General features: G+C 51.8%; 1 protein-coding gene across 1 annotated transcript; it reads right to left on the bottom strand.

Annotated features, from left to right (window-relative positions):
• Window positions 1-429: 429 nt before the first annotated feature.
• On the bottom strand, window positions 430-14355 carry NCF1 (neutrophil cytosolic factor 1). The gene is made up of 12 exons (XM_090276902.1): window positions 14203-14355; window positions 9368-9448; window positions 7744-7819; window positions 7452-7617; window positions 6367-6422; window positions 5225-5347; window positions 4645-4752; window positions 3712-3829; window positions 2451-2558; window positions 1767-1945; window positions 1671-1687; window positions 430-1553 (listed from the first exon to the last, which is right to left on the bottom strand). The coding sequence occupies exons 1-12, from the start codon at window positions 14272-14274 to the stop codon at window positions 1443-1445; spliced, it is 1215 nt and encodes a 404-aa protein (XP_090133028.1). The 5' UTR covers window positions 14275-14355; the 3' UTR covers window positions 430-1442.
• Between the last annotated feature and the right edge of the window lie 7702 nt (window positions 14356-22057).

Here is a 22057-nt window from a genome sequence, read left to right as displayed (position 1 = left end):
AAAGCCTAGCTCCACCTCAGCTCTGCCACCTGCTTGCCCTGTTACCTTAAACAAATCACCTACATTTTCTGAGCCTTGGTTTCCTCATCCATAAAGTGCTTACCTGACGGGATTGTTGTCAGAACTAGAGATAATGTAAAGAGCCCAGTGCTACACTTGGACTCAAGGTAACTAGCTATATAGCGTGCAGGCCTAACTCAGACCCCAACACCTACCGCATGCCCAGCTGGCAGCGCTCTCTCCCCTGGACATGGCCAAGACCTGCAGGGGTTCCCCCTGCCCTCGGGCACATCCACTACCAGGGTCCTCCACTCCAGCATGCTGTTGTGGGGCCAGCACACCACCACCTCCAGGGAACCAGAAATACAAAAAATGCGGGGGAAAGGGCTTTACCTTGAAAACAAAGAAACTAAAAATTATGAAAATAAGTATTTTATCTTATACTTATTTAATTTTTTTTAAGTTATAATTGCAACTGAACAAGCAAAAAGATTGGGGTGCCTGTGGTTAATTTTCCACAGCTTTGCATGACAGTCCCTGATACTGGACTTTTCCGGCAAACAGCAGTCTGCAAAAAGCAAAAGAAGGGCCAAGTGGTTTTCTCAAGGCCCCTCTCAATTGTTTGATGGTCACCTACTGTCTTGAGAAGCATCTGTCTCCTTACCGATTTTCTCTGATCTCTAAGGGGACTAGCCCTGCCCAGCCTCAGGTAGTCACTCCCACAGGAGGACAGCTCTTCATGTCACCCATGGCCTTGGTGACAAGCTGCATCTTTTGCAAGATTTGCAGCTCCAGTGTGCACCTTAGAGTCTGCATTTTGGGAAAGACCCACCAGCAACGCCTTTGAGGCCACAGGCTGGCAGTAATGCTGAGTAAGTGGTTAAGATCTGTTCATCTGCATATTTGCCTTCTGGGACAGCCAACTAACCGAGCAGGCTTTCCGGGAAGAATCAGAGATATCTCCTCCCTATACCTAAGTTACAATTGTTTTTTTGTCAACTAAGGTGCACACACGGAGTCACACACTGCCCTGACCCCCTTCGCTGCGTACTGTGTCCAGCTTCTTCAGGAATGTTCTGCAGTGGGGCCAGACTTCAAGCAGGCAGCTGGGGGTCCAGAAGTTCCTCTTACATTTGGCCTTGTGCAAACTTGATCTTGGCCAAGGCCAAGGAAGTATGAAACCGGACCTCGGCTCTTGCAACTTCCCCCCGCCCCCAGCAGAGCTCACAGAGTCATGTCTTAATTCTAGCCCAGCACCCCCTCGTGTCTCTGCAGAGCCTCTGTGCACTCCAAGCAACATTTATTGAGGGAGGAGGATAGCTAGGTAGGGCGAGGCCCAGAGCTGCCCTAAGCATCCAGACCTCAGGCTCTAATAATAAATGCAGGGATCGGACCGGAGCGGGTGCAGGGGCCAGGGCGCCATCTAGGGGCGGTCCCCGGCCTTAGACGGCGGGCGCCATCTTCCGCTTGGTGCTTTCGCTGCAGCGGTTCAGGATGAGGTCGGTGCTGGGTCGCGGGGGCACCGCCGGCTGCGGCTTCAGGCGTTCCGTCTGCTGCGGCTCCTCTGCTGGTAGAGGGTGCGGCCGGATAAGAGGCCCCGCCTCTGGCCCTCGCCCCGAGTCTCCGCCCCGGCCCCGCCCTGGCCCCGCCCCAACCCGCCCCGGGCCCACCCCCTGGTCCCGCCCTTCTGCAGCAGGGACCCGGCGCTCTGCTCTTCCGACCTCGCCTGGCCGCGGCCCCAGGCCCCACCCCACCTCCTTGCTGGCCCCACCCCGTCCCATTGCCGGTCTCGCACTCACCCAGAGGGCTCCCAGCGCTCTGCGGCCCCGGCCGCTCCTGGCGGCGGCGCTGCTGCAAAAAGCGGACGCTGTTGCGCCGATAGGAGTCCTGGCTGAGGCGCTTTCGTGATCGCTGGTGGATGCTGTGCGCGTTGCGGATGGACGACCTGTGCGCAACGGGATGGGGACGTTAGTCATCACTCCCGCGTCCCCGCCGCCCCCGAGCGGCCGTGTCCCTGCCCGCGGGGACTCGCATGGCCATCTCTGGGGTCCAACTCTGCCCCGAGGAAGTGGGGGAGCGGCAGGGGGAGGTGGGGTGGGGTGGAGAAGTCCAGCACGGCCTGCATGCGCCTGCCCTTCACCGACGCGGACCCCCACGGTGCCGCAGAGCCCAGGTCCATTTCCCACGTCCATTTCCCAGGCAGCCCTCCGGACTGCCACAGCCCTCACGGACCATCCGCCAAAGACTCTGGGCATCAGCGCCTTCACCTCCACCTCACACCCTTGCTTTCCTACCACCCCGGTGACAGTGCCACGGCGCGGGGGGTGGGAAGGATGTCCAGACTCAGCCCAGTGAGGGTGCTGCCTTCCCCGCTGGGCTCGGAGCCCCTACCCTGTCTCCCCAAGACCGACCGAGGAAACCCGTGGTACACCCCAGCCCCAAGGACTCACCTCCGCGGCGGCGCCCCCCGGCTCTTGATCCGGCTTTGGGCCTGGGCTATGTCCTGCCCCGCCTTCTGCAGGTACATGGACGGGAAGTAGCCAGTGGCATCTCCTTTCCTGCAGCAGAGAGAAGCCAGAGCAGTGGGAAGAGCAGTGGGAAGATCAGGGCTCCCTCCAAACAGTTGGGGTAAGGCAGCTTTGCAGACACCCGACTGGCCAGCACCAAACCTTGTCCCTCTGGGCCTCAGTGTCCTCATCTGTGCAACATAGGCCCTACCAGCTGTGACGCTGGGGGAGGAAATTAGCAAATCCAAATCTCCCCAGGGACGTGTTTGCTATAAAACATCTGCAAATATTGTATCTGTCAGTTTTTCTTTTATGGTGATTGTCTTGTGTGTACTAAGAAACCTTTGCCCAACCCCATTCAGCAAGTTCTCCTATGCTTTCTTCCAAAACCTTTTTAGTTTGGGCTTTTGTGAGTGGCAAAACCTGCACTCCATCCCAAATAAATGTGTATGGTGTGTGAAGTAGGGGTCTAGGTGTTTTGTTTTGTTTTCTTCTATATGGATATTCAGTTGTTAAAAAGATTTTTTTTCCATTCTCACTATTGTATTTGAGAATGAAAAAAACTTTACACAATACAAACTTCACTCAGTAAAACTCTGATTCTTCTTGGCTGGTGGAAGAATCACAAGTAGATTCTCAGGGGTGCATGATAAGGGTTAATTGAGTCTAAAAGGTTGAGAACCCCTGTCTCAAAGCCTACCGCCCAGAGCCATGCTGAGGATGGGTGTCGTGGCCCCAAGTTCGCTGGGGTCATGGGCTGGCCCGTGACCCAGGGGTCTGAAAGCATATACAAGGACCTAGGGAGGCTCCAGGGAAATGTCTCTTCTTTCCCCAGAACTGGGAAAATCAGTATGGAATTGCAGTGAGAGACTTAAAAGGAAAAGGGATGAAGGGTCTCTTCTACCAGTTACAAACATAATAATACAAAAATTAGTTGTGTTACTGGAGAAGGGATAATAGATGCACTAGTTAGGGTAAGTGACCCCAAGTCACAAAGGAAAACTGTACCCATTCTGACGAGGACACTGAACCCAAGAGACAGGAAGAGTGGGCTTATCAGTCATCTACCATAATGGAATCTGAGCCCAGAGAGGCCCTTACCCAGTGTCACACAGCCAAGCCAGCAGCAAGTCAGCCCAGATGCCAAACAGGCTCTGCCCAGGGCCAGGGCTGGTGCAGTGGTGGGGGAGGGCTGCTCTCTTACCTGATGACCCACCAGCCGTCCAAGAGCTTATGAATGACCTCGATGGTTTCGCCTTCCTGGAGGGATACCTCATCCTCCAATATAGAAGTGTAGGCTTTGATGGTGACGTAGGGCTCACCTGGTCCACGGTGACGGGGAGGGGCATGGTGTGAGGATCTGCCCAACACAGGACTCTACCCCTCCTCTCCTCTCTGGGCCTGGAGTTTCCTCCAGCTGGTCCTTCTTGGTCTCCTTCTGCAGGCTCCTCCCATAAGGAGAAGCATCCTGGAGTTCTGCCCTCTCTACCCTCTTGACCCACTCCCACCCACCACAATCCACACCAGGGGCCAGGAGTTCCCATGACTTCAAAGCCTTAGTTGGGAACCTACACAGAGGAATGGCCCTGCAGGAAGTGCGGAGATGGAGCAACCTTCTACAGGGCAACTGAGCCACTGACACCAGCCAACAGTAGGCATGTGGAGCTGTAGGCCCAGTGTACACGCCTTCTCCAGTTTTTAAAGAGTAGCCAAAAACCCACACAAAACTGTGCAATCTCTTCGTTTTAAAATATGGGGAACCAATTCTAATTTTTTTCAAACTCCATTAGAGCCCCATTTAGCCCAGGGGCTGCATATCCCCCTCTATTAAGCAATGATGCCCCCTCCTCCAGGCAGCCCTCCTTTCTGAGCCTCAGATCTACTGACTATTCAGCTTCCCACTGGACCTGGCCCTAGTCGACCATCCCAGGCTGACTCATTACCCCCACCTCATTCCTCCTCCTGGTTTCCTGTCGTGACCACCTCCTACCAGAGCCCCAAAGCCAAACTGTGGGGTCTCAGGTCTGACTCCCCCTCTGCCCAGCCCCCATCATGTCCAACCCCAAAGAAGTCATTTCTGGTTTCTCAATATCCCCAGGCCCCTCCCACACCCCTGTGGCCATGAAGGACGGAGCACCTGCATAGTTGGGCTCTGGGTCCTCTGCCTCGTCAGGACTGTCCAGGGGCTCCAAGAAGGAAGCTGGGATCCAGCCTCGCTTTGTCTTCATTTGGCAGAACCACCAACCTGTGCCCAGAGTGTGAGGCAGTAAGTCAGGTCAGGCCTGGCAGCCTCCCTCAGCCGTGGGATGGTGAAAATACTCAGACAGATACACAGACATCCAACACTCGGGTTCAGAAAAGTCACCTTCAACACACTCCACACCAAAATCGCACCCACCCACATACACGGAGTCACAGAATCACAGCTTGGAACCCGCTTCACACACACAATGAGGAGTTGGCCTGCCTACCCAGCTGTGACCCCCAGAGATGCGCAGTGAAGCCTGCCACGTGTGCAGATACCCACAGGCGCCCCAGAGTGCACACTCAGAGACATGGTGACCCTCCGTGTGCAGAGGAAAGCAGGGTCCCAGAGCCGGGGAGTGGGGGGGAGGAGGCCAGAGGCTGCCTAAGGGGCAGAGCCTTGTGGGAGGCGGGGGGCTGTGGCTGTGGGCCCAAGCAGCAGGGAAGAAAGGTGCGCAGGGCAGGAGGCTGACCGCTCTCACTCTTCTCCACGACCTCCACCACATCGCCCATGGCCAAGGCCATCTCGGAGCCCGAGCTCTTCTCATAGTCAGCAATGGCCCGGTACGTCTGCAGGATGATGGGGCCTGTGATGTCTGGGCAGAGGGAAGACAGGGTGAGCTGCCAGTGCTTTGGGGACGAGTCGCCTCCTCCTGGCTCTCTCGGTGGTCCCTGGTGGAGCCACCAGAACTGGCACTGGCTCCCATCCCCGCCGAGCTCCAGGCCTGCCCCAGGCGGATACGCCCAGCAGCCTGGGAAGCAGCAGAGACAAGCTTTGCAGCCATTCATTTAGTGAGTGCCTAGTGTGCGCCAGACACTAGTCACACACTTTACACATGTTCTCCTTCTCATTTGATAAAGTTAGTTCTCCTCAACTTCGGTGTGCACACACATCACCCAGGGGTCAAACTGAAGTGAGTTTCTGATTCCATAGGTCTGTGCGAGACCAGAGAGTCTGCATCTTCAACCAGCCCCCAGATGACGCAGCAGCTGGTGCTGTGTTAGGGGCTCAATTGTGCCCCCACACCCCAAATTCTCACACTGAATCCCTAACCCCCAGTACTCTGGAATCTGTCTGTGTTTGGAGAGAAAGCCTTTGAGAAAGTGATTAAGGTTAAATGAGGTCATATAGGTGGAGCCCTGATCCAACAGGACTGGTGTCCATAGAAGAAGAGAAAGAGACACCAGGGATGTGTGCGCAGAGGAAAGGCCATGAGGAGACCCAGCGAGAAGACAGCTGTCTGCAACCCCAGGAGAGAGGCCTTGGCAGAAACCAAACCCCACACCTTGATCTTCGACTGCTAGCCTCCAGAACTGTGAGATATAAACATCTGTTGTTCAAGCCACCCAACCTGTGGTACTGTTATGGCAGCCAGAGCTGGATAAGACACTGCTGTGTCACCCCTCAAGGCCACCTTTGCCCCCGAACCTGTTCATTCATTCAGCCACCACACCCCCCAGCATCCCTGCTGGGCTCTGCAGCCACAGAGCCAAGGGAAGTGCCTTCACCACCGCTCTCACCTCCTGCCCTTTGCCCTGCACACCTGAGCTCAGGCCCCTGACCACGCCAACAGCTCCCTCAGGGAGCCCTGCACAGCCTGCCCCAGCCTCTCACCCGCAGCGTTCGTCTTGCCATTTTTAGGTACCAGGTATGTCTCCGGCTTCTTCACCCTGCAGGAGAGAACAGTCTGGGTTAAACACTCGGCTGGCTTCCCACTAGGAAATGGGATGCTCCCGGTGGACCTGCAAAACTTCCCACAGGAAAAGGAATGTGGGAAATGGGGCCACTGCAGAGAGAAGGGGCATCAGGGATGAGGGGTGCTTGTTCTGCCAGCCCGAGCAGAGGACCCCCAGGAGAAGGTGCCAGCTGTGAAAACAGTGAGGGCCTCCTGCCCCCGTGCACAGGGCCTGGGAGAGGCCGCTGTCAGCTCCTGGACCAGCTCCCTTCTTCAGGAGCCTGGGGAGAGCAGCCAATGGGAAGTGGGTACCCCCACACCCCTGGGGCCCAGAGCCGATGGGACCTGCCCTTCCCTGCATCAGGGGTGAGTTCAGGGGTCCATGAGCACTGGCTGGAGCCATGGTCTATGGCAGCCCTGTCCTCTGATCACCACCACACTTAGTGACCAGAGAGGGACAGAGAGAGGGACCTTTCCAGCCTGTTCCCCTAAGATCTCACTCAGCTTCTCAGATGACTTCCATGCAAGGCCCTGAGGACAGGAGATGCCTGGGGCAGGAACAGGCAGAGAATGAGGTGACAAAAGGGAGCCAGGGGCCTGAGAAGTGTTCAGCAGTTAACAGGCCACTGACACCCACATCCCCTGGCACTTCGCCATCTGTAAGCACTCTCCTTACACCCCGGACTACATTTGGTCCTCACCACCACATCACACATGGAAAACCACTTTCCGAAGGCTTTCAGGCCCCTCTCCACCCCTGACCCACGCCTCCTGCAGCCATAAGGCTCAGAGGGGTCCAAGAGGAGACTTGGAAAGGATGCTGAGTGGTTACAGACCACAAAGGCCAGAGCTGGAATCTTGCCTCCTCTTTCTGACTGTGTGACTTTGGGTAAGTTGCTTCCCCTCTCTGAGCTTCAACCTCCTCATCTGTAATGTGGGGAAAGTCCCACCGCCACCTAGGTTTGGGTTTACCACCCCATATCCTCTCCCACCTGCCCCAGAGCAGGACAAGGATGTCACTCACTGGCTGTCCGTGGGGAGCTTGAGGTCATCGGGGCGCACCTTGAAGAAGTTGAGGAGGTGCGGGCAGCGGGAGATCTTCACTGGCAGGCCCATGAGTGCACTGCAGTACTCGGTGAGTGTGCCCTGGCGGCTCTCGGCTGCCCGCTGCCCATCAAACCACCTTGGCGCTGACCGGACCAGGGAGGGGCACCAGAGAAACAGTGAGCACATTCATGAGGTCAAGTCCAAGAAGGGGTCGGGGAGGTAAGGGGAACCAAGACAAGCAACCCCGCCCAGGTGACTCAGCCCCTCACCTGGCAGGTGGGGAATGATCCTGTTCTCTGGGTTGATGTCCCCTGCCTCAATAGGAAACATTTCCTTTAGGGCTTTCTAGACAGAAAAAAAAAAACAAAAACATGAAGGAACTTTTTTTTTCATTACAACACTATAAAAGCAGATTGGAAACAACCTAAATACCCTTTTAATTGCCCAGGCTACAAACTTCTGGTAGCACCTTGATTCCTCTCTTTCTCTCCCATCTCATATCCAGCCACCAGCAAAGCCTTTCAGTTCCACTCCAAATATCTACCCAGAATCTGACCCTTCTCACTACCCCACTGCCACCACCTCGTGGTCTGAGCTTCCACGAGGACTGGATTTTACAACCTTCTTATGTCATTTTCCTCTTCCACCCTAGTGTGTCCTCAGTCCAGCATCCAGAAGGATCCTCTTAAAACCTAACTTGGATCCTGTTCCTCCTCTCCTCAGAAACTTCCTTGTCTCTCAGCTCACTAAGAGTGGAAGCCAAAGGCCTCATGTTGGTCAACGAGGCCCCACTAGTCCTGGCCCTGCCCACCTCACGCACCCCTTCTGCTACCACTCTCCCCTTGTTCACTTTGCTCCAACCAACCTTGAATACCCCAGGCCCACTCCTGCCCCAGGGCCTTTGTACTTGCTATTTCCATTCTTTCTCTTCATATAACAATGGTGCTCTCTCTTTCTCTTTCCCCTTCAAGTCTTTGCTCAGGTATCAACCCCTCATTAAAGCCTTATCCTTGACCATTGCCCCTCCTTCCTCACCCAGTCCTATCCTTCCCTCTTCCCCCTTCCTGCTTTATTTTTCTCCATAGTTCTAATGACCATCTAACACACCACATTAATTACTTATTTTTTTGTCTGATATCCTGACTTCTCCACTAGAACTTCAGGTCTACAAGGGCAGGCCAGGATTCACATTCATCTGTTGTTTGTATGCTCATCACCTTCAATACTGTTTCCTTCTCACCAAATAGAGCATGCCTGGCACTTAGTTGATGCTCAGTAAATAGTTGTTGGATGAATGAGTGAGTCCACCAATTAAGAAAAAGGACTAGCCCTGAGTGATGTGGCTCAGGAGATTGAGTACCAGCCTGCAAACCAAAGGGTTGCCAGTTCGATTCCCAGTCAGGGCACATGTCTGGGTTGTAAGCCATGTCCTCATTTGGGGGCACATGAGAGGCAACCACACAAGCTGCTGGGATGACAATCGTGGTACTAATACTGGCCAGGCCAGGCCCCTGCAGGCACAGAGCAAGCATGTCCCTAAATAATGCCCCTTTGAGTTCATGTTCAATGGGTGCAGAGTTTCTGCATGGGAAGATGAAAGTGTTTTGGAGATGAATGGACCTGATTGTCACACAATATTGTGAACATATTTAATGCACTTAAAATGGTTAAAATGGTAAATTTAGGTTATGCATATTTTACCACAATAAAATATATAGTAAGTAAAATGTTTCTTAACGTTTAAAAAATGCTCCCTTAACTGTGGGCTGGTGGGGGCAGACTCCGGGATCCTCAGCTCCCAGCCAGCACCTGGGTTGCTCTCCTCCACAAAAAGGCAGAGTTGGGACTGGGTGCAGTGGCCCCTCCCTGACGCCCTGCCCACCAGGCACTCACATGGAACTCATAGATCTCGGTGAACCGTCGGTAGACCACCTTCTCAGACAGGTCCTGCCACTTCACCAGGAACATGTACACCTGGGGGTGGGAGGACTTAGTTCAGCTTCCGAGAGGGCCTTGCGCTGCACCTGGGCTGCACCCCGCCCCCTGGTGGAAGCCTGAAGTACTGGGGGTGGAGAGGGCCATAGAAAGGGCACCAACTTCCTGGACCCCCGAAGCTGCCACTCTCCAGCTTTAGGACCCGGGACAAGATGATCAACCTTTCTCATATTCACTCAAATTCCTCACCTGTCATGGAGATAAGAGTAGGACCGCCGCCCTAGGGGTGGTATGAGACAGTTACAGGAGACAAGATGCAGAAAGAGCTGGGCTCAGACAATCCAGGAACTCAGTAAGGTGTTGTATAGTTCCATGTATGAGGGGGAACCCCCCCCCAAATGGAATTTATTTATAAAAATTATGTACTTATTCTTACATCTTTAAACTTCAGTCATCTTCAAATTACTCTCCGTTTAATGCAATACACCTATCAGGATGTTTTTTCCACTGCTCAGAACAATTTTTAAACTCATCTATTTTGATGCCTTTTAGTGCTTCTGCTGTTTTTGTTTGTTTGTTTGTTTCACCTCTTCCACATCGGCAAAACATTTCCCTTTGAGGACTTTTTTCATCCAGGAGAACAAAACAAAACAAAAAGTCACTCAGGGCAAGATTGGGTGAATAGAGAGGGTGGGGCATGGGGGTCATGCTGTTTTTGGTCAAAAACTACTGAACATTCAGCGTGGTGTGAGCAGGTGCACTGGTAAATCACCCATCATGAAATGGGCAAACGCACTGAAAGAGTCTTAAAAAAAATTCACTGAAGCCGAACACAGCCTCTCACAGCACCAGCTGGTGCACTGATAAAGACGGATTCCTAGAATACTCATTTAGTGGGGGAAGCCTGTAGAAGGTAATTAATTCTGGTTTTTTTAGGGTCCCCTTTCATATATATATATGTGTGTGTGTGTGTGTGTGTGTTTGTAAAGAGAAATACAGAAAAGATGAACCAAAATGAGTCTTTGAGTATATTTTTATAAAGGTTTGATGTCTGATGTCTGATCACATGTGGATAGTTTACATATTTTAAAATAAAATTAAATCAACAAGAAGGGGCTTCAGGTCCAAGATGGCAGTGTAGGAAGATGTTGAACCTACCTCCTCCCGGAAACACATTGAATTTACACCTACAGATAAAGCAATTTCCCTAAGGCAAACTGAGGGCTGACTGAACAGCTTCTGTACAACAAATGACAGAGACCACACAGGAACAGACAGGAGCATGGAAGACAGGCATGAGGGCAGCCCACCCAACACACACCCTGCTGTCGCCTGCCCTTGGGCACAGCTTAAGAGCAGTGGTTTAAAAGGACACCTAGGCTATTCAGGAAGGAAATCTATTTACTAACACTAGAGAATTTGCCAAATGGCAGAGGAACTGGGGGAACTCTCTGGGGTTGAAGGCAACAGAGGGCCACTGGTGCCCCCAATTCTTGATACAGATGCTCTAGCTGCAGGTCAAGGCTGTCCCAGTGCACCCAGGCCCCTAGCAGCTCTGCTGCTTGTCCCCAGGGACTCTGCAGCTGGCCAGCTCCAGCTCCAGGTCCCAGCCTGCCTATCAGCGCAGTCCTGTGCTGCTTGCCTCCAGGATTCTCCTCAGCTTCATAGCTGCATTAGCTACGGCTTCTGCCCAGGTGTAGCTTGTCCCCTGGACTTGCTGTAGACCATGCCCTCTTCAGCTACAGCCCTGCAGCTCACACTGACTCCAGCTTCAGCTTCAGGCACTGGTTCAGTTAGCCCCAGGGACTTCCCTTGGCCCATGCCCATTCCACCTAAAGCTCCAGGCCCTGGTGAGGCTTGCACCCAAGACTCTCTTAGGCCCACAAATGCTCCAGCTCCAGCTGGCCTGTCAAAGACACTTGGCACACACAGTCTACAAAGGGGTAGCTCTTACACAAGGTCACTTCTTCAAGATCAGGAGAGGTTGCTCTTTCACCTAATTTATGGAAACAAAAACAGAAAGACAGCCAAAATGAGCAGATAGAGAAGTATCTTCGAAATGAAAGACCAAGACAAAACCCAGAAAAAGAACTAAACGAAACAGAGACAAGCAACCTATCAGATAAAAAGTTCAAAACACTAGTTATAAGGGTTCTCAATGAACTCAGGAGAATGGATGAACTCAGTGGGAAATTTAATAAAAGAGATAGAAACCATCAAAAGTTAATAATATAATAATTGAAGAATACATTACATTAGAAGAAATCAACAACAAATTAGTTGATGCAGAATAATGAGTCAGCACTCTGGAAGGCAAAGAGGTGGAAATCACCATGTCAGAACATTAAAAGGAATAAAGAAGTTTTTTTGTTTTTTTTTTTAATGAAGGTAGTTTAAGGGTTCTCTTGAACAACATCAAACATACTAAAATTTGAATCATAGGGGTCCCAGAAGGAAAAGAGAAAGAGAAAGGGATACAAAGCCTGTTTAAAGAAATAATGGTTGAAAACTTCCCCAATCTGGTGAAGGAAGCAGACATTCAGGTCCAGCAAGTAAAGAGTCCCAAACAAGATGAACCCAAAGAGAACCATACCAAGACACATCATAATTAAGATGCCAAAAGTTAAATGAACAAGGATTTCTTTTTACTTCAAAGTTGGAAACAGAAACAAACTTACCAATATATCAAATGGGTAACAATCATATTTAAAAGCAATGAAAAAGAAAGAATCAAAGTAACTTTTAGCTACGGTATTTCACTCCTCTCGGTCTGAAGATAAAAGGACCAGAAGAACTGCAAAGAAAACTTAAATGTGACTTAACAGAATAATAGGTTTATTGTTAACAGTGGTGTGGGTATAGTAATTCTGAAACAAGTTTATATATATTGTAGAATTGAGCAAAGCAGTAAATATATTGACTTTATTTGGAGCCAGGCTTCTTGCAGTGAGAGAAAAAGAGCAATAGATATAAAATGGTGAAAGGCAAGAATGATATAAAATAGCTATTTTCCCCAGTCTATCCACTGGAAAGACATGAGCTCACCTAGCTTCCAGATCTTGGGTTCTAATATCATTCCCTGCTAAAAAGAATCAGGGCTCCTTAGCAAAATGGCCAAGTTTGAAAATCACTCCCTGGCACCCTGGCCATTGTGGCTCAGTTGGTTGGAGCTTTGCCTGTAAACCAAAATGTCACGGGTTGATATCCGATGGGTTCAATTCTGGGTCCAGGCACATGCCTAGGTTGCAGGTTCCATCCCCAGTCAAGGTGTGTATGAGAGGCAATTGATTGATGTTCCTCTCTTACATTGATATTTTTTCTCTCTCTCTAAAATCAGTGGGCACATCCTCGGGTGAGGATAAAAAATAAAATAAATAAAATAAAACAAATAAACAATCATTATAGTAAGTTGATTCAGGCAAGAACCATCAAATACTATAAAGAACAGAATATTCACACTTGAAATAATCTCCGCAGAAGTTATTCGTTTATTACAAAGGGGAAAATAGTAACTTTATAGTAGAGAAACTTGGAGAGCATGTCCGGGACTTGGTGATCAAAGTTAACATCACCAGTATGGGAAAGGTAACAATCTCCTGCCACCTGATAGGATCAATGAGAACATAGCACCTGGGGTATCCTGCCATCTCTGCACAACCTGAATCTAATGAAGCATCGGACAAGCCCGAATCAAGAGACAGTCTGCAAAATAAATGGCTCCATCTCTTCAAAATGTCAAAGTTGAGAGGACAAAGAAAGACTAGGACTGATCCAGATGAAGGAAGACTGAAGAGACATGACAACTGAAATACAACAGGTGATCTTGAATCCTGGACCCGAAATATTCTGACTACAGAGGACAAGTAAGACAAAGGGTGAGATGTGAATACTGTCTGTGGGTTGGAGACCAGTGTTTTATCAATGTGCATTTCCTGATTTTGACACATTTGTATTGTGGTTATGTAAGAGAATGTTACTTATTTTAATCATAGTATTTAGAGGTTAAGAAACAACCTCTCCAACTTGGTCTCAAATGTTTCAGAAAATTTATATTCAGAGAGAGGACTGAGGGAGGAAAGAAGGGAAGGAGGAAGGAAAGGAGGGAGAGCGAGAGAGAGAGAGAGAGAGAGAGAGAGAGAGAGAGAGAGAGAGAGAGAGAGAGAGAGAGAATGGAGATCCTTCCTGATCTTCCTCTGGGCTCGGGGACACTATGGTGGGGTGCCATGTCTGGGCAGACACTTCCCCAGCTCCCCAGGGGCAGGAGGGGGGATTTCTCCCCCATTCCCGGGGTGATGTCACTCCACTGGAAGGGATACGACTCTCAGGTAACTGACCCTACTGGGCGGCTGTGAGGACAGAGAGCCCACTGACCGTCGCCCTCCCTCCTTCGGGCGGACCACTCCCTAAGATCTGGGATGGTCAGGGAGGGCTGCCTGGAGGAGCGCGCTTTGGACGTGAGCGCTGACTGGCTGCCAGGAAGGGTACCGGGCGTGGAGAGGGGACTTCTGGCTGCGGCAGGAGAGCCGGGAGTGAGGTGGGCTGGAGGGGCCGGGGTTCCAGGGCACGCTTCCTTTTAAGGGACCCACGTGCACTGTGGACCCAGACAGGCAGACTGAGGCCCACAGACAGGCAGCCGTTTGCCCACGGTCTCGCCCTTCCACACTCAGCTGCTCAGGGAGCCCGTGTCTCAGGCAGTGGCCCAGGCGGCGGCGCGAGGACGGCGCTGTCTGGCACCCGCGCGCCGCCTGCCCAGGGCTGTCCGGGCGCGCTGGCAGGGCGCTGCGGCTACTCACGTAGTGCTGGCTGGGGACGAAGCGCTTCTCGAAGCCCAGGAGGGCGATGTGGCGGATGAACGTGTCCCCCATGGCGGGGCTGCGTGCGGCCTCACTTCTCGGGGCGCCCGGGGCTGGGCCTTAAATGGGCTGGAAAGAGGAAGTTGCTGCTGGGGATGCAGAGCTCAGGAGGGGGCAGAAAGGGTTTCCTTCTTCTTTTCATTTTCTGGGACTCCCCAGGCTCCCACCACGTGGACGTGGGCGGCCACACGCACGCGTGTGTGTGAGGGTAAGCTTATCCTCGCCCTCCCCACGGCCCATGAGACCTCACAGGGTGGTGGATTCCCATCTACCACCACTCTCCTCGTGGCTCTCTCTGGGCCCCCCACCCTGACCGGCTTCTCTGCTGCTCCTGGAACCCCCACCGCAAGCTGCCCCCACCTCAGGGCCTTCACACACTGCCTCACCTGGACCATCTTCTCCCACAGATCTGTAACTCCCTCCCCCACTTTCTCTGGGTTTCTGCTCAAATGGCGCCTCCTCTGAGAGGCTTTCCATGATAACGACACATAAAATAGCAAAATTTCAGGCGTCCATCATGCTGCTTTTCTGTATCTATTCAAAGTTCTCACTGCAACCGACGTGTTACTTATTTTTTTAAACCATGTTTCTCCTTACCCGAGTGTGAGCCCATGAGAGCAAGAGCTTGGCCTGCTTTGGCACCCAGTGAGGGCATCAGTCACTGAGTGGATGAATTGAATGCCCCCATGGGAGGGTGTGCAAGCATTAGGTGCACATCCCCAGTGTGTGAGCCTGGCTGAGTGCCAGTCGCAGCTGGGACAGGCTTTCCAACCTGAGTTCAAATACTGCTCAAAGAATAGTCCCTCAGCCCTGACTGGGGTGACTCAGTTGGTTGGGTCAGGTTCTGCAAAGTGAAAGGTGCCCAGTTGGATTCCCAGTAAGGGCACATGTGGATTCGGTCCCCACTTGGGGCATGTAGGAGAGGCAACCTGATGTTCTCTCTCACACACATGTACGTTTCTCTCCCTCTCTTTCTCCCTCCCTTCCTGTCTCTAAAAATAAACAAGTAGACAGATAAATAAGTCAATAAATAAAATCTTAACAAAATAATAATAATAAGAATAATAATAATAATAAAGGAATAAACCCTCAGGCCCTGGCCCAGTAGCTCAGTTGGCTGGAGTGTCCTCTGGATACAGCAAAGGTTGTGGGTTCGAGGCCTGGTCAGGGCACATGCTTGAGTTGGTCACTGTGTGAATGGATGTAACAGCAAGTGGATGTCTCTCTCTCTCAAGTCAACAAAAATTAAAATAAAAAAAAGAATGGACCCTAGGAGCTGACTCAATTTCCCCCTGAGTGAAATGGAACCAGCATCTCTGCCATCTCTGCCCAGAAAGAATTTGGGAGGGAGGAGTGGACAGGGAACAGCATGCCTGAATGGAGGCTGTGGCCTCTCACTCAAGTCTGGGGCACCAGGACCAGGGAGACAGGGTCCTGGGAGGCTCAGACGTTATAGAGCTGGTTCAAGGTCACACATCAAATGGCTCAGATCTGGCAGTCTGGCTGCAGGCTCAGGTGGGCAGGACCAGCTGGTGGCTCAGGGGAAGACTGCAAGGTTGAGAGGCAGTTCACACTGAGAGCACTCACAGCCGTGGGCCCCCTGGGCCTCCTGGGCTACTGCAGGCAGAGCATTGGCGTCTGTCTCAGAAAGGTTTGCTTGGGAAGTCCCCTCCAGTCACGACTGCTCCCCTTACCCCACCAGGAGGCCATCAGCCCTGGGTGTGACAAGCTTTGCAAGTCTTTTCTCTGGTCATTTCCATTTATGGATTTAGGATCCTCCCACATAGGATACACCACACAACAGTGAAGAGGAACTGCCACACACACAGGGGAACCTTCCAGACAGACACCGCGTGGTGGGAAAGAAGGCAGGCGCAAAGCACACCTGCAGAACGCGTATCCCACACTCAAAACTGCACAAGCCAGTCTGTGCTGTTGGAAGCCAGGGTGAGCTGGGGCGAGGGTGGGGGCCAATTGTGACTGGAGGGGAGCAGGAGGCAGCAGGTGATGTGCCTTTTCTTGACAAGGATGCTAGTCCCACAAGGGTGCTCTCTTTCTGAAAATTCACCTAGCCCCAGGCCCAGATTTGTAGATGGCTCTGTTCTGTGTGTTTGACTTCAATAAAAAGCTGAAACCAAAGAATGGGTTGAGTGGGGTCATATGACAGATGACTGTCCTCACTTAACTTCATGGCAGAAGGGCCCCTGGCAGCACAGGGCACTGGGCTCCCCACTGAGCAGCTGTCCCACAGGCAGTCGCCTGAGGCCCCTGCACAGAGCCAGACTCCAGCATCGCTCACTGTGGCCCAGCGGGAGGAGGGGCAGAGCAGGGCCTCCCCAAGCTCCCGGTTGGTGGCCCTCGGCACTTCCTTCTCGTCCCCCCCAGTAGTCTTTTCCACTCTTGCATAACTGCCTGGGCCGCTGCCCTGTCCTGAGGACACCCGCCACAAAGGCCGGCCGGAGCCATCCATCAGCTGCTACCTTTCCACTTCCCTCCTGTGGCCTTCCTGTGGTTCCCCTGGCAGAGAGTTGTCTGAAGTGCCAAGTGAAAATAACTCGTTTTACCACATCAGCAGGCTGTAGCCTTTCATCAGGATAGGATAGGATTTAGGTACTTCAATGCATAGATGAAACAAGGGAATAAAAAAGAAAAGCAATACACAGAAATGAAGGAGGTAATAAATATAAGATTGGGGGGCACGAGACACAAACTTTATTTAAAGTTTTATAACTTTCAAATTGTGAAATACATAGAAAATTGCAGAAAAATGTGCAGTTTAACCAATGATTATTAAATTTCGGTTATTATGGAGTAGATATCTTGCTGTACATCACCTGGTATGAGAACAATGCCAAGTCCCCAGAACCCTCCCACTTCCCAGAGTGTGAGTGCAGGACTTAACTGGGTCAGGAGTGCTTTGATGACATCTCATCCTCCCCGTGAGGCGACCAGGCAGGTTCTGCTATCATCCCCACTTTATAGATGGGAAAGCCGAGGCACAGAGAAGTAAATGGGTTGCCACAAGTGGTAAGTGAAGACCTTGGATTTGAACCTAGGCAGTCTGGATCCCAGGCCATGCCCTTAACCACTGGACTCTCCTGCCTGGTTCTTGAACACTGTGTGAATGAATGATGGTTGGGGGTTCACAAGGGAGGAGCCAGCATTCGTGGATACCCCAAAAGACAGAGACTCACATTAGGCCAGACCAGAGGGGAGGCAGGGTTTCCCAGTTTGGCCTCGGGAATCTTTGCTTCTCTCCAGATGCCGTTTTCTCCACAATTGGGCCTTCACCAGATGGGCTGGGCTGACCAGTTCCTCAACCAGGAAACCCCCAAGGCTGGCCTAGGGAGACAGGCTGTGTGGAGAGGGGTTTGGCTCACAGCCTGAGGCCCCAACAGCGCTTCTGAGGGAATCTAGGACTTCCTAGGATTGGAGCAAATCAGGCCTCACTCTAACACAGTTCTTTGCCAAGGTTATTTATTTCTGAGAATCCTCACCTGAGGATATGTGTATTGATTTTGGAGAAAGGAGAGGGAGAGAGAGAAACAGAGACAGAGAGAGAGACAAAGAAAGAAAGAGAGGGAAAAGAATATCAATCAGCTGCCTCCCGTACGTGGCCCTGACCAGGGATCAAACCCGAAACCTTTTGCTGTATGGGACAGTGTTCCAATCCACTGAGCCACCCAGCCAGGGCTTTTCCCCAAGTTTAGCTTCAAGCTCTCCTGTCCCTTGTCAAGCTAGAACAGCCTGGGTTCCCCTTGCCACGCCCTGTGACAAAGGCATCCTGGGCTAACCCACAGAAACAGTTCTCTCGTGGCTCCTGGGCCTGAGTCACTGCTGAATGGTAGGCAGAGGGGCCACCTGGTGGCGGTGCCAACTGTGTGGGGCTCAGGCCCTACCCACACGCAGGTGTCTATGCATAAACACAGGCCACTCGCGATCTACTTCCCAAGGGACCTCAAGTCTCCCTTTCTCAGCAAAATCAGACGAGGAATGGGCTCTGGCTGGGTCTGGGCTGGACCTTGAGGCCTCATCAGAAGGGAAACAGGTACCTGCACTTGGGAGACAGGCTCAGGGCAAACCTCAGTCACAGCCCTGGGAACCACACCCCCTGGGAGCTCCTTCTCCCTTTGGCCTCTGGACACGGGAGGACACTCACACACTGACCGCTGGCTGTGGGCACAGCGGCTTGACAATCACACGGACCTGCTTCAAGCTCTAACTCATTCCTAGTCGTGTCGTAGTTGTTTTGCTCATCTGTAAAATGGCACTAATAAATTTACCTATTTCTTGGGCCATTGTGTCCCATGAGAGCAGGCAATCCAAGTTGCTGGGACTGCCTGTGCTAGGCTTGGACCACGGGGCAGGCTTGTGTTCTCTACAGCAACTGTCGGCGGAGAGATGGGTGGCAAGGTGTGGTGCAGCCTCTGCTCTAGAGCTGGGAGAGCTCAGCCTTTGCTCTGCCCAGGGATGGAGCTGAGGGCAAGGCCTATGAGGGTAGGCTGTTCTCCCAGCCCTCATTGGACTGAAGACAGCAACCAAGGCCATGGACAAGAGCCTGGGAGTCCTGGGGGGCAGGGCTGAGTCTGTCCCACTGTAGTGCAGCTTCTGGCCGAGCTCCTGACACCAGCAAGACCCACTCCAAAGCCAGGAGTCCAGACTCCTCCCACCAGGGAGCTCCCAGGGCCTGCTGCACCCGCCCCCGTTCCAGACCCACCTCCTGATGCTCTTCTTTGCTGTGTGGGCCCAGATGTGTCATCCAGCGAGTTATTTGAAGCTCATCAACCAACCACCAAGGCCAAAATCCAGCAGGAAGCTATGGCCACAGGAAGTTTTGTGATGTTTGAATTTGCAACTAATTCCTGTAATGGAGAAATCATGTCTCTGGGTCCAGTCACCAGGGCTGGACGGCCACTTCTACATCTCTCCAGCCCTGACAGTGTGTAGGCAAGTCAGCTAGCAGCATAATGAAGTCAGGCTGGGACTTGCCAAGGGCTCAGTACCTTTGCCAGTTCCAAGGATATGCAGGACAGTAGATACAGATGTTGCCGGTTCGATTCCTGGTCAGGGCACATGCCTTGGGTTGCGGGTTCATTTCTCCCTCATATCGATGCTTCTCTCCCCGTTTCTCTCTCCCTTTCCCTCTCTCTAGAATCCACTGACTGGACACAAATTTGACTGGACACAAATTAACACACACACGAAGACAGGTCTGGAGTGAGGGGGCGGGTCCCCTGTAAACAAGTGGCTACCAAAGGTATGAAGTGGCCAGTCTGGCATCAAGCACCAGGAGCAAAATGATGCCACCTGTTGGAACTGAAGCTCCTGAGGCCAACAAGTGAGCACTTGCTATAGCTTTATGACCATACACCATCGGTTGCTTGCTCTGACCTTGCCTTTTTGGAAACCTGCACTTGCCATCTTTGACCAGGGATTTTTCCTAGAGGACCTAGACTGCTCATCATAAGCGAGAGGACAATTTTAGCCTGAATTGCAAAGCATCAGGTAAGTTAGACCTTTTCATGATTGATCTAAATCATGACCTAGGAGGTGGGCTGTTCTTTTGCTCCCTCTTGGTGGCTCTACCCCACCATTTTACTGAAACAGCGTGCGCACCCCTCGCCGCCAAGTCCTCTCAGGCATTGCCAAGCCAAGGGCATGGTCTTTGGTAAGGGTCACTGTGGCCTCACAGAACTTGAGGCACTGGAGGCTTCAAAAGGGCAGCCTTGGGACCACACCTGTTCATAAACCACCTACTCTTGCTTCTGAGAAGGAAATCTGGCAGGAAAAACCTTTACAAATGGGGATTGTATCATAGCTTGCTTTCAGGGCTAACTTTTCTGACACTTCCTCAAAACAAAACCACAAAGTATGCACAGTTCAGGGGTGAGGCAGGGCAGAGGGGGTGGTAACATGATCCATAGACCCTTGTTGACCAGAGTAGGAAAGCTGAGAAAGCCAAGAGCAAATTGGTGCTGCTCTGCATTGTTTTTCCCAGTTCCAGGGGTGAGGACGCCCACCCACCCCGCCCCCCACCCCCCGGAGCAGGCAGGCTAGGCTAGGTCCACTCAGTTCTTTGTCAACAGGGTGCCAGGCTCCCAGGGAGTCATGATTTCTACAGCCAGCTGCAAACTGCCTCAAACTGTTCTTTGAACCAAGGCTGGCAGCCACGAGGTGAAGTACAGAAGCTGATGATCTCATCACAGTGGAGTAAAACAGAATCCAAACTGGGGGGTCTAAACAGGATAAATGGCCCCATTTGTTTTCATCCCACCAGACTCCCATGTCTGAGCAGCACAGCGAGATGATAAAGTGGCCTTCAGGTCGCCTCAGTTCCTAAAACCCTGCCCCCTTTTTCTTCCCCATCACAGGGAAACCAAGGCATCCATGGAAGAACTCCTCACTTTTCCAAATACGCACTTCCACTGAGGAAGTCGAGTCCTGGGCAGTACACTTCCAGAAACCCACTGGTGTGTGACAATAACCTGCCCACTAATGGTTAAGCCAAGAAAGTTGCATGAATTTCAGATAGGAGCTTGGGGGGTTAAGTGGACAACGGAAAGGCCTGCTCAATCAACACACCTTCTTGTCCCTGAAGGGTGGAGAACTAGAGAAGAAAGCAGAAGCAGAGGCCTGAAGGATGCTCAGAATAACCAATCTGCTTCAAAACGGAACAGGCTACCTCCATAAATAGCACCACCGTGGGAAGACTGAGGGCTACAGGCCTGGCCCTCAGTCCTTGAGTAAGGCTGACACCTAATCTCACTTCCTGATCATAGGTAATTTAGCCCAACAGAAAGATAAAGGCGTCACGTGTGCTGCTGAGAAGGGTATGCTATGTGCAGGTGGCAGTGTACTTGAGGTAGGCTGGGCCAAGGACAGTAGCTGCCCGCCCCCGCCCCCGCAGGGCAGAGGCTGCTCCAGGCAGCCTCAGAAGGTGCAGGACTTGGGATGGGGCTCGCATTCAACCCAATGCCACTGACAGCATTTAATACCATGCAGACATTTCCTTGTTATTTCAGAAACACTAAGCACACTGAAATTTCTTCTAAGACCTAGCTGAAATGCATTTTAAGTCTGGTCCTTACTGACCTCATGAAGATCTTGGTGGGCAACTTGAATCTCCACCCCCAAAGGAATCGTGCTACTGATCGACCGTCTCCTTTATGGACACACTGACTGACCATTACTGCAGGAGCTGAAGGCTGCATCTTGCTCCTGGGCTCTGGGTTAGTGCCAGGGCGACACTGCCACCCATCTTTAACGAAGACCATGGTGCTGGAACCAGGGCTGATTCTGCCATGCGCATAAGGAGGCCACTTACCAGGAAACAATGCTGTTCCAAGGGAAGTTTTACTCAGAGACACCCAATGGCAGGAAGCGGACTAAGACATGTTCAAGCTTCAGATGACAGTGAGTTAAAAGGAATTCGTACAGCCTCTGTGAGTTTTCCAGAAATCAGGTGCAGCAACCGCACCCCTTGCCTGAGGTTCAACGTTTTTTAAAGATTTTATTCCTTCTTAGAGGGGAAAGGAGGAAAAACACTTACTGGCTGTCTCTTTTACACTTTCACAACCCAGGCATGTGATCTTACTGGGAATCGAACCGGTGACCCTTTGCTTTGCAGGACAATGTCCAACTAACTGAGCTACACTGGTGAGGATGAGGTCCAACATTTCTTGAAGGAATTAAGCCTGTTTTGTTTAGGGGAGAGACATAATGGTACAGGAGAGCACTCCTTAAACCATTAAAAAGTTATGAGAATGCAGCACTGAGTCTGTGCTGTTACCAAGTA

Source organism: Furipterus horrens, unplaced genomic scaffold, assembly GCF_987537825.1.
Source record: "Furipterus horrens unplaced genomic scaffold, mFurHor1.1.pri manual_scaffold_5, whole genome shotgun sequence".
Lineage (NCBI taxonomy): Eukaryota > Metazoa > Chordata > Mammalia > Chiroptera > Furipteridae > Furipterus > Furipterus horrens.
The sequence above is the reverse complement of the archived record's forward strand: the minus strand, read 5'-3'. Positions and strand labels throughout refer to the sequence as shown.